Source organism: Acartia tonsa, chromosome 2 (genome assembly GCF_053477335.1).
Source record: "Acartia tonsa isolate MP-2025a chromosome 2, ASM5347733v1, whole genome shotgun sequence".
NCBI lineage: Eukaryota > Metazoa > Arthropoda > Copepoda > Calanoida > Acartiidae > Acartia > Acartia tonsa.
The window spans coordinates 45,341,280-45,353,023 of NC_137261.1; the positions used below are offsets into that span (position 1 = coordinate 45,341,280).

General features: G+C 32.3%; 3 protein-coding genes across 4 annotated transcripts in view; all 3 read right to left on the reverse strand.

The window, feature by feature from the left end:
• LOC145311973 (uncharacterized) overlaps window positions 1–793 on the reverse strand; it is a 48,761-nt gene extending 47,968 nt beyond the window's left edge. For both annotated transcript variants that reach the window (XM_080151051.1, XM_080151049.1), the window contains exon 1: window positions 643–793. In XM_080151051.1, coding sequence (XP_080007177.1) covers window positions 643–695 — 53 coding nt within the window. In that variant the 5' untranslated portion in view covers window positions 696–793. The remainder of the gene's footprint in view (window positions 1–642) is intronic.
• LOC145311975 (uncharacterized) lies at window positions 704–7,065 on the reverse strand. Its single transcript, XM_080151053.1, has 8 exons — window positions 6,964–7,065; window positions 5,681–5,790; window positions 5,336–5,424; window positions 4,937–5,024; window positions 3,025–3,146; window positions 2,752–2,797; window positions 2,290–2,349; window positions 704–1,169 (listed from the first exon to the last, which is right to left on the reverse strand). The coding sequence occupies exons 1-8, from the start codon at window positions 7,016–7,018 to the stop codon at window positions 1,080–1,082; spliced, it is 660 nt and encodes a 219-aa protein (XP_080007179.1). The 5' UTR covers window positions 7,019–7,065; the 3' UTR covers window positions 704–1,079.
• A 750-nt stretch (window positions 7,066–7,815) lies between these two features.
• On the reverse strand, window positions 7,816–11,438 carry LOC145311976 (uncharacterized). The gene is made up of 5 exons (XM_080151054.1): window positions 11,253–11,438; window positions 10,121–10,181; window positions 9,362–9,447; window positions 8,436–8,501; window positions 7,816–7,959 (listed from the first exon to the last, which is right to left on the reverse strand). The coding sequence occupies exons 1-5, from the start codon at window positions 11,318–11,320 to the stop codon at window positions 7,863–7,865; spliced, it is 378 nt and encodes a 125-aa protein (XP_080007180.1). The 5' UTR covers window positions 11,321–11,438; the 3' UTR covers window positions 7,816–7,862.
• Between the last annotated feature and the right edge of the window lie 306 nt (window positions 11,439–11,744).

Sequence of the window (11,744 nt, forward strand, 5' to 3'; positions counted from 1 at the left end):
AGGGGGGGGGGGAATTTAAAGATTTCTATATTTTATTTATTTTATCCCTCCTACCACCAAGGAGGGGGGAAAATGGAAAAAATGTTTTCAGTTTTCTTAATTTTTACATTTTTTTCCCCTCCAACCACTTATTTTTTATTCCCCCCCCCCCTGAGCCGGGGATCCCATGTAGAATATACACCCCTGTAAAAGGTTTCGTGATTTTTTGTAGAATTGATTGTTAGAATAGCTACCCTGGCCTTGGATTAAATGTAGTTGAATACACGAAAAGGCTTCTCGTTGACCAGGGTTTTAAAAGAAAAAAGAGAAGTAGCGATTCTAGATCATCAAATGCTAAGTGTGATAATATATTTCATTCATAACGATTGATGTTATTAAGCCATATTAGAATACATTGAAATTAACAAAGCGTTTGACTTTGATGCTATTTCGACATATCTCTTGAATTCTTTTTTCTTATTTAAACAGAACCCCTGTACAATCATTTTCTTTGAAATCACACCAATGTTTATTTAAAACTCAAATAAGAAACAGAGCTCTAGCTGAGATTCAAGTTAATTAAATCCCATTTCACCCTTTGCGTGACGGACGGACTGATGGATAAAGCGGACTGAGAAGCTGAGCTACTACAAACACTTGTACCTGTGTAATATACAAATAAGACTGTTCCATAAAATTCCCAGGGCAATCCACATTTTTTGAGTCTAAATTATAATCGAAAAATAGAACCAACAATTTTGTACCTTTTATTAGTTAAAAACTTTGAGCTTTTCTGTAACAAAAATATTTTTTACATATAGAATCACAAATAAAATTTTCTTATTCCATAGTTTACATAAATAAAAATACGTCAATTAGTACAAAAACAATGAAAACAAAATACAAAGGTTATACAAAAACAAGTGGAAATAAATTCACTGGGAGTCCATAAACTTATTGTTTGAAAATTGAGAGGGTTTAGTTATTTAGCTCAAGTAGTTTAATTTATGTATACATTGGCCAGGGGATGTGAGCCTTCAGGGGGTTAAATACAGGAAACATTAGACTTCTGATTTTTAATTTTATGTTTGTTATGGATTTCATCCCCCTTCTGCAGGATTGACCGTTATTATTTGGTTGATTTCTTTCAGGTAGTACTTGACAGTTTCCATTCTAAACTTGTCTTTGTCCTGTAATTAATACAATTGTAAATACTTAAGTAAAAGAAAAGAGGGGGGTTGCACGAGCTATACATAACTCTACCCACGGGGTGGGGACCCTGTCCTAACTTTCAATTGAGTCTTTGAATAACTGCCAATAGCGTCAAAAATATGAATACAGCCAAGTCGCTTCATTAGAGCAGAAGTAATTTGCTAGCAGACGAAACTTTGCCACCACTTGTGAGGTAGTTGTCAGGGTTATACATCTATACTTTTACATTTACTACTTAAGTAACAATTTTATCTGCTTGTATGTGTCCGCTTCGCTAACCTCTCCTAACCGAATTGTACAATTTTTTAGGGATGTATCATATTGGATTACACTAGGGGGGGAAGGGTTAATGCAACCATCTCGTAATCAATGATTTAATGGCAGTTAAAATTTGAATTTCGATCTGAAATTTTTCATGAGTAATCCTTGGTAGGTCTATTTTCCCTAAATCAAACAAAAAGTTGGAAAAGTAACGGCTGGCGGCTCAGCTGTTTAGCCGTTTTTTTTTGCCTATTTTCAGGGCAAATTCATCATTAATTCATGTTAAATGGTAGCAATAACCATTTTTAAAATTTCTAGTACCAACAGCTACCGGCTAGAAACGTTTAATAAGATTTTTGAGTGACAAAAATTATTATGTGGAGATAGGTTTCGTGACTAATTTGCTCTTAAGATAGCCAAAAAATGGCAGGACGGCTGAGCCGCCAGCCGTTACTTCTCCAACTTTTTGTTCGATTTAGGGAAAATAGACCTACCAAGGATTATTCAAGCAAAATTTCAGTTCGAAATTCGAATTCTAAGTGCCATTTTAAATCATTGATTACGAGATGGTTGCATTAGACCCCCCCCCCCCCCTTAAAAGTGTAAAACAAATCCATCTGAAAATATTGTTCACAAACAGATTTTTTTTATTAATTTAAGTGTTTTTTATTTATTTAGAGAACGTGTAATTTCGCTAAAAACCTGTGCTTAGTGTGAATGCATATTAGAATATTCATCCCAAAAGGATTTATATCATAATATTAATTCCTTATTTAATTCTCGTTGATAAAAATATGAAATGATTAGGTCGGGATGAGTCTTAAATGAAAGTCTTACCACAGCGTCCAATATCTTTAATAAATCTTCAGCTATTTTCTTCATATCTTCAGTCAAATGCTAAAAATAACAAGGACGATTACGTAATGTAAATTAGTAGCAATGCTGTACGAAGTTTTGTAGGTGAAAACATTAAAAGCCAATAATAGTTATTTATCGCATTGTATTATAGACAGCTTTCCGCGGATAGTAAAATGAATATGACACCTGTTTTTTTTTAATGGGCCCCAGGTCTGGGCTAACCAAACTGGTATAAATATAAATTCTGCCGAACTGACAAGACATAAATTTGCTCCTACAGCAACAAATCCCCTAGATAGTATTTTAAAAAGAAAGTTAGTCACAAAAAAGAATCGATCCAATTTGTTTTGATTTTTGGGTCGGAGGACGGTCGTACAAACAGTATTAGTAAGAAGTAGCTGCGCTGCTAATAAAATGTATTTAAAATGTATAAATAAATACCATACAACACCATTGGCCTCTCCTTTCCTCAATCAGAATATTTGTACTACAAAATAATCTCTAAAACTTATTATTCAATATAAAGATGCACAAAATGCAACCTAAAACTTAAATAGTCCTAATCAGTTGTGTATATTTTCCATTTCCCCCTCTCCCCTCTTCGGGATGTAGCCACTAGTATCCTATTATATAAAGTAGTAGTTTTTTAAATTAGAATTAGGTGTGCATTTAAAAGAAGCATTTTTAAAGTTAAAGAGATGATCCTAGCTGTACCTGAATACCATGGTATCAACTTTATCACACTGTTCTGCCAATAACGTTTTAGTCGAGCTTATAAGCTCTGGCAACTCGTTCAATTTTGACAGGGTTGTATCCAAATTTTGCAACAAAATAATCTAAATAATATTTGAATAGTTATTTGTAACATCGTATCATAGACAGTTTTCTGCGGATGTTAAAATAAAAGATTAAAACACTATAATTAGTTTTGTAAGCCCTGAGGGTTCGAAGGCCCTAAACCTAAACTAAATCTGATATTGATTCTATTAATTTCGTTTTAATATTCGTGGAAATTGTTTGTAATACGATGATAAAGAGGGGGAGAAGTTTTGGCACATTTGCACAAACCTTGAGTATAGGCTTTATCCTTGGACTGAGAGGATAGATTATAAAAGAAAAAATCATTCTTATATGATGAATTTAAGACTTTTTGGATAGGTCTTCAGGTTTAGGAGCTGCAGGCCTCCAGGTTCAGGAGCTGTAGGACTACAGATGGTCTCTGGAGAGGTAAAAAAAAAAAAAAAATTATGAATAGATAGAGGTAACTTATTAAACAACATATGCATCTGTTTTCTTCAAATATGTAAATAACATTAACAAAATATGTTAACATTTTGTTATATGAAATGACCTCTAACTCTTCAAAAAAAATTTAATTTTTGTTTTAAATGTCCAGAGACCACCAGGAGGCCTATCCAAAAAATCTTAAAACTTGGGAAAATTTATCATATGAGAATGATTTAATCCATAATAACCTATCCTCTCAGTCCAAAGATAAAGCCTATACCTACTTACTGTTTACGCAAATATGTGTCAAAACTTCCCCCCTCTTATTTTTCAGTTTTTCTGAAAACAGTTATAATCCAGCGGATATTGGTTTCGAAGCCATAGTGGAAAAATCATGCAATTATCTATTAACAAAATCGAACAATAAAAATTAGTGTTATCATTCATACCTAATATTTAAAGAAATATAAAAGACGCACCATTTTTTATGTCTATGATATCGTGACTAGTCGACATAGAAATTGCAATAAAACAAGGATGACAACATCCATAAGTAGCGAAGCACAAAAAATATTTATAAGAATTTAAAGATTAGTTGTCGAAAACATGTATATTAGAAAAAAAATCACAAAACCTTTTCAACATTTGTTTTTAATTTCTTAATATTTATATTTCAGTACTATGACTAACAGACTGACGGTTAAAATAAAAAATTACAAACTAGATGCTCAAAACAACGGGAAATTTAATTTGATATTTTTAACAACAAAAATTTTAAAAATCGGACCATAAACACCAAAGTTATGGAGAAAAATGTGAAAAATACAAAAATAGCCTAAAACCTGATTATAGGCAGTCTGACCGACATAGTTGTTTTCTTGAAACTACAAGAAATTTAATTTTGATACTATAACTGAAAAAATTTTGGAAAGATATGGAGAAAAATGTGAAAAATACAAAAATAACCTAAAACCTGCTAAACAGGCGTCCTATCGCCATTGATGTTTTAAAGTTAATTGTGCTCCTTTATAATGCGAATGTTTTCAAAAAATTTCAGCCTTTTCTTTTATAGGAGCCGAGAAAATTACGTTTCCCCCAAACTAAGACATACGGACAGACAGACAGACAGACGGACATTTCAAATTATAGAGTAGCTTCGCTACTAAAAATTGTAATTTAAAAGTTTGATGCCTTGAGTTTCTCATTCTGAGGATTTTACATGTTGGGTCCGTTAACCATTCGTCTTACTTAAATTGTAAGTTGATTAGTTGGCAAGTTGTAAACAAGGAACAAAGAAAGGGATTCTGACAAATATTTCAACATTAAACCACACAAATATCCAAATTTAGCAACTTGAAATGAAATTAATTTGCTGAATCACGGCCCTGTCTAGTTATACCTGATAAGGATAAATTGCTTTTCTTCTAACGGCATGTAATCTTGATCTTACTCTTGTAAACCATACTTTGTACTCTTCATATTCTTTTCTGCGTTCAACAATTTAAATTTTTCATCAGTATTCTAGTAGAATTGTAATTCAATAAGTATATTTTTTCGAGGAAATTGAAAAGATTTAATAGCCATTAACACCACTGACCCATTTTAAATATAATTAACTTCGAAATTTCTTATTGATCACGGGTAAACTCCACCCTTCCAAAAGAAAAATCATGTCCCCCAAAAACCTTTACAACTAAACTTTACAGGAGTGGGTCGACCACTCCCACCCACCTCTTTAAAGCAACCTAGTACCTGACACCCTCTAAATTGTAAATAAAGTGAACAAATTTAATTGTTCCTGAACTTTCTGTTGGTTTGTCTGATCTGATTATTTTGGTCTGCTATCAGCCTAACCTGACTTAATATGTTGCTCCAAGATTCGTCTATCTGAAAAAAAGGGAACAATACACGTATTAGAGCAAGTGAAGCAATTTCCAGCATTGGTATTGCATATTTTGTAAGAAAATTGCAAAACCACTTAAATATTGTTTAGGGAAATGATTACAATTTTAAGAATTCAAAGAGATATACGTTTCAGACGTACAGAAATACGGACCGACCCTAATTATACAAAATCTTCACTTTTCAAAAAGTGAGAAATAAATCTCCATTCTCCACGGTTGTAAAACATTAATCTTATTACCTCTGCTTTATTTGATTTATCTTTTATAACAACCACTGATTCTTCCTTCAAATCCACATCTTTTTGTAGATCATCCTCATTAAATTTTTTTGGAGGATTTATATCTTCTTCTAAAATAAGGGAGTTTGTACTCTTTTAGGAAATGGAAATTCAGTATCAAATCTTGCTCTGGACGTTTTGGCCTTGTTTTTGTAGTTATCAACTTAATTCTTTTTGTTAACTCTTTTACCTATATGATTGGATCTACCTGTAAAACTTTGAAAATTGGGCGTTATCCTCTTAGAATTTTTTGTTCAATTTTGAAAATTTGAGGCCACGACAGAGAACAATTTAATTTTAGGTTAGGTTATATGCTATAGGAAGCCGAGCGCTGCGGCTAGGCAGGCAAGGGGGCCGAGCGCTGCGGCCAGAGAGTTCATAGTTCTGTCTTTCTAAGAAGATATTACCGAAAATTGAACTTGGGACTTTCCTTCTATGGAAAAGACCCCTCCAAACACTAAAATTTTAAGTACTGAACTTATCTTTAAAGAAATCAAGCTGATTTTTTTATTGGAAACTATTTTCAAAAAACTGAAAAAGTACCTATTAACTACAGATTTCATTTACGCACTATCCTTCTCGGGGCTTTTGGGGTCAAAACAACCCCCCTAAATACAAAATTTATAAGTTTTGAGCTTACAAGACCCTAGAAGTAAAGTGTAAAATGGGTTGGCTATTCAACTCATTTATGTAATAAAAGTTTCCCATTAAAAAATAAGCTCATAAAATTTTTGTGTTTGGGTGGGTCTTTTGCCCCACTAGCCCCTAGAAGGAAAGTCCCAAAATTCAAACTAAAAACAAGCCCAAACGTTGAAACATCCAGGGCAAAATTTGATACTGAATTTTTATTTCCTGTAAGTCGTGTACAATCTCCCCCCTCCCCCCCCTAGTAACGCTTAAGCAGATAGGGAGGGGGGGGAGGGGAGGGGGTTGAGTTTGTACACTTTAACATAAACAGTGTGTTTTGAAGTTACTAGTTCGGGCTTTTAAACTTTTTGCTATGGACCAAAAGGCTAAACCACCAAACGTTGACATAAATTGGGTTACCTGCCATACTCAAAGAGGAAAGATATAAATGAGGTGCTTTCATAAAACAAGCAGGTAAAGTCATAATGTGTTTGAATGTGGAGATTGAGCTGGCCCAAGTGTTTTTACTAAATTGTCTCCACCTACTCCATATCAACTAAGAAACTATGGCTAACCAATCAAACTTTAATTTTGCCGATAACGCATAAGTAGCAAACCTTCTTGAGACCAGTCAGATTTTCTTTTCATATTTCCCATACCTTTTCCAGCCATATTAATATTTGTCTATTTAAGATAATTCTGAAAATAAATAATACGTTACATATACCTTTTACCATCAAAAAAAATGTTAAGAAGTTTGGGTAAGGGGGGAAGTTGGTACACATACAAAAAATAAAATAATCTTACACAATTTTAAAGGTCATTCTTTTTTCCATAATCTCACATTTAAATGTATCTTTTCCATAAAACTTTGAAAATTTTGTTTTGGCACTTTCCTACTAGGGGCTAGGGGTATTTTTCTGATTAAACACGAAAGTAAACTATAACAGCTTTCTTCTTCTTGCAAGTTATTGTTGTTACCATTTTTCTAAATAACTTCAACTTTGACATTTTTAATCCGAAATCTACCTAATCGTTTTCTAACAATGATTACAAAATTCATAAAATTGAAGCTCTACAAATATTAAGGCCAGATATATAGTAGCAATGCATTTAAATTCAATATGCTATTTAGAGCCGAAAATTCCATAAAAATCGTATAGTCAATATTCTAAAACTTAAGGAAAATATTGTTACATAATATTTTTTCCAAAAAAAACTATATTGTCATAAACAACATAATGTTAAATTAAAATAAACAGGACAAGTATAAAACACTTGAATTGACGATTTTATCCGTTACGCCCCTAATAGAAAATGCTTTGCTTTAAAAAAAAATCTCAGATCAAAATGCTCAAACAATGCAATCTTTAAATAAGAAATCAATTTTAACATTTATCTTTCTCCCCCCTCCCCCCAAAAAAGTGTTTAATATGACTTTTATTTTTAAAATGTATTCTATAGCGTTATTAAAAATCTTAATTGAATTTATTCCATTTAAATAAATATTTATATTTCAAAGTTTCCTTTCAACGAATACTCTCTCCATGGTGTAAAATACTCCAGAGCCTGATTTCATTGGTTTACTATGTTTCGTCAACGTGTTACCATGCCTTAAACAGATTGAAGTCATGTTAACATTAACTACCTTTGTAAGGGCATCAGAGTTTTGTTTTCGCGAAGGTGAGTAAAGTGAAGCGCGAAAACTCACATTTTACTTCGACGGACGTAAGAGCATACTAATGACAGGAGGAGGACGTCTGTAGTGTCCTAGGTTTATTAGGCTCGGTTATACAATTAAAGGGGTAGTTGCACGAAATGCATTTAAACTTAATTTAGTGAACCGCATATATTTTCCTGGTTAATTGGTTAAACTACATTTATATAGCATATATTTGAAAGAACTTCAATTTTCTACCACGTAGTTTGTAAAATATCAAGACTTGAAAATCGTCTTTTTAAATTGCATTATCACAAAAATACATATTAATGATAGTTTGACTTTAAAATCGCAGTTGATTTGTATACAATAAAACTAACAGATCAACGAATTAGACAAATAAAGAAGGTTTACAAAAAAAAATTTTACCTATACCAAATGCAATAATTTGAACTATATCCATCAAAATTTTTCTCTTCAAAAGGTTCTCCTGGCCTAAATAAAGAAAAAAATGAATGCTAATATGATTCAAAAAAGGTGCTCGTTGGATACCTACGGCAATTGGAAAATGACTTATTTTTATTTTAAGCATTTTCTTAATATTAACGCATCTGAAATATTCAGTTAAATGGCGATTGCATCCAAATTTGTGTTACCAATGATAACAAAATAAGGTTTTTTTTGCATAGTTTAAGTTTAGTATTTCAAGAGGGGTAGTTTCACGAAATGCATTTGAACTTAATTTAGTGAACCGCATTGTTTTCCCTGGTTAATTTGTTTAACTACATTTATATGGCATATATTTGAAAAAAATTCACTTTTCTATCACATAGTTTCTAAAATATCAAGACTTCAAAATCGTCTTTTTAAATTGCATATATCACAAAAAGACGATTTTCATGTCTTGATATTTTCAAAACTACGTGGTAGAAAACTGAAATTCTTTCAAATATATGCCATATAAATATAGTTTAACCCAATAACTAGCAAAAAATATGCTGTTCACTAAATTAAGTTCAAATGCATTTCGGGAAGCTACCCCTTTTGGTTGGTATTATTATTAAATTCAATTTAAATATATTTTTTACATGTTAATTTCAAAACGGCATTCTTTCCTTTTTGCTTAAGTTATGGAGTATGAATTGATATAAAATATACGTGGATATTCTGACAGGGGAAAAATTGTCGTCAATTTAGGTTCGTTCATCCAGAAGGAGCGAATGAGACGGGACAAAGGGGGTTAATTGGAGGGGGGGGGGGTATATTTATTTTAGCCAGCTACGAGTTTCACTTTATGGAGTACAAGATGCATGATTAATCTGGTAAAAAATCCAAGTAATGATAAATTTTGTTACCTGATATTTTCAACACATTTAATTTCTCCTTGGTGTGTTCCAAAGTTTAAAATAAGTCTTCCATCTGATGTATCTATTATTTCTACCTACATACATATCAATAAAATTATCACTATGGACATATTTCTGGTCTGTCTGTCCGTTCTCTCAAAATCTGTTAGCAATAAGAATAAAATGTTGATTTGTTTGGTGAAAATACCCCTTACCAAAGAGTATGCAGTAAATAACTTAATTTCTTCGTATTTCTGTCGCTAATGTTGAAAAAGGGCGACTTTATAAACTTTTACCCTGTATTTGAATTGAACAAATAAATAAACATAACATCACAAGCTCTCGTTCGTGAATAGTCTCCTTACGGTAAAACCGCATTAATGTTTCAATCAAAATTTGCGAATTTGAATTTTGCTAGTGGTATTGTTAATTGTATTTTAACGCAAAAAGGAAGTGGACGTTAGGCTGTTTGTTACACATGTCCCCAAAGTTTTCTTATTCGTTGGCTTAACAACTTTGAGGACTTTTATAGAAATTTGATTTGTTGGTTCATTAGGTTGATATTGCCAAAACTATTTAACCACTAATTGAAACCTACAGAAGGGGTAATTTTGTGTATTATGTCATTGCAGAGAAATACATCAATTTATCTGCCATTGTATTATTTCCATTAGATTGTAAAGGCTTATTTTAATATTTTTCATTTTCGTAAAGCTTAGATAGACGATTAAACCTAATATAATTATCGCCCCTTTACATGTAACTTACATTGGTTAATTTCATATTTTCTTCCACTAGCTTTTGAGGTACGCCAATTTCTCCAAGTAAACTGAAACAAGGATGACAACATCCATAAGTAGCGAAGCAATACATTACATACAAATTCATAGATGGACCAACAGACAAATGAATCATAGAAAAGATTGTAAATTGATAAAATGCAATAAATCATAAAAATCACAAAACCTTTTTGAAATAATAATATAAAAAAAATCTAAGGTCTATATGCAAGACCTATAGATAGACAGATGGACAAGGTAAATTATACACTTGATGTTCATTGATACCTACAGAAAATTTTTATCTAAAAATTCAGCCGTTTTTCTTCAACAGCAGCCGACAAAATCGCATTTCTCCCATAGCGATAAGAACGGACTAACGAACAGACAAAGTTAATCATAGAACAGCTTCGCACCTAATAAACAAAAACAAACATGAACAAGAATAAATTATCAAAGTTAAGCGCCTAGCATAGCAGCAGTAGAAATTATCAAAACAAGTTAATCTGTAATAAGATTTCAAGAGAACAATATGCGAACAAGATTCCACGTTGTCGTTTGTCGGTGTACCTGCTAATTTACAAACATTACACTCATTCAGAAATTTAAAGTTAAAGTATTTAAATGAAATCAAATGTAACAGAGTGTTTGGCCATTATCAGTTTGTACCGAAGTATCTCACCAACCTCATTGGATCTCTTTTTACAATGAATCTTCCAAAGGTCCAAGGAGGGTTTACAACTATTTTTTGGAAGGGTAACATCCCACGAGGGATTCGCCTTTAGAAAAAATAGCCTCTTATCAAAAACCTGCAGGGGGTCCTAAGTTCTAACACTGCGGGGTCCAAATTCTATGATGATAACCCGTTACCCAGTATTATATAGCCAAACCTGACCTAAGTTATAGAAAAACTCAGGAATAGGTATAACCAACAAGCAAAATAAATATAAAATAATATTTGGGGGGCAAATGGAGAGGTCGTCAATTTTACGATGTGTTGCCCCCCAACGACAGCTGAAAAACATGTATTGGTTTAGTTATTTCCCGAATTAATTTCGTTATTGGTAGAAGCTGAGAAAAACTACTCCACCTCCCGCTACTTACATGTGGATATATTTTACCTGGAGTAATTTATAAATTCTGGTGGTTGGCCTGACAAATTAAAGACGTAGGAACCAGATACTGACATTATTGTAAGTATTTTACATCTTAAAAAATAACTTTTTTTTACATCGTTAATGTGCTCTGTATCAATAATTCTTTGTTCCACCTTACTCTTATGTAAGATAAAAAAACGGACAACGGCGCTAAGATTAATTAATATACTTCTAATCTTTAATCCAAAGATTATTTTCTTGTCTATTTAATTTCTGACATACGGGGGATGGACTAAATAATTCTGCTTAATGAAATAAGATTAACTACTCCCCCACCCCCACAGAATGTTACGAGTCACGACGGACATTCGGAGATATTTCGTCGAGCTTGAGCATCACGAAAATAAACAAATGAAAAACAGAGAGGCCAACTTTCGATAAATTGATTTTTATTTATTTCAAAAATAATAATTACTTAAATGGTAATCGGTATCATTGCTAGACTAGGTTCGTGCC

What these genes read in the sequence shown, in the direction of transcription:
- LOC145311975 (XM_080151053.1), bottom strand. Translation starts at nt 7,018, where the DNA reads ATGGCTGGAAAAGGTATGGGAAATATGAAAAGAAAATCTGACTGGTCT. An exon ending in GTTGATACCATGGTATTCAG is followed by an intron (nt 2,798 to 3,024) that starts GTACAGCTAGGA and finishes ATTATTTTGTAG; the next exon opens with TACAAATATTCTGATTGAGG. An exon ending in GAGGCCAATGGTGTTGTATG is followed by an intron (nt 2,350 to 2,751) that starts GTATTTATTTAT and finishes TGTTATTTTTAG; the next exon opens with CATTTGACTGAAGATATGAA.
- LOC145311976 (XM_080151054.1), bottom strand. Translation starts at nt 11,320, where the DNA reads ATGTCAGTATCTGGTTCCTACGTCTTTAATTTGTCAGGCCAACCACCA. An exon ending in GAATTTATAAATTACTCCAG is followed by an intron (nt 10,182 to 11,252) that starts GTAAAATATATC and finishes TCCTTGTTTCAG; the next exon opens with TTTACTTGGAGAAATTGGCG. An exon ending in AAATGTGTTGAAAATATCAG is followed by an intron (nt 8,502 to 9,361) that starts GTAACAAAATTT and finishes TTCTTTATTTAG; the next exon opens with GCCAGGAGAACCTTTTGAAG.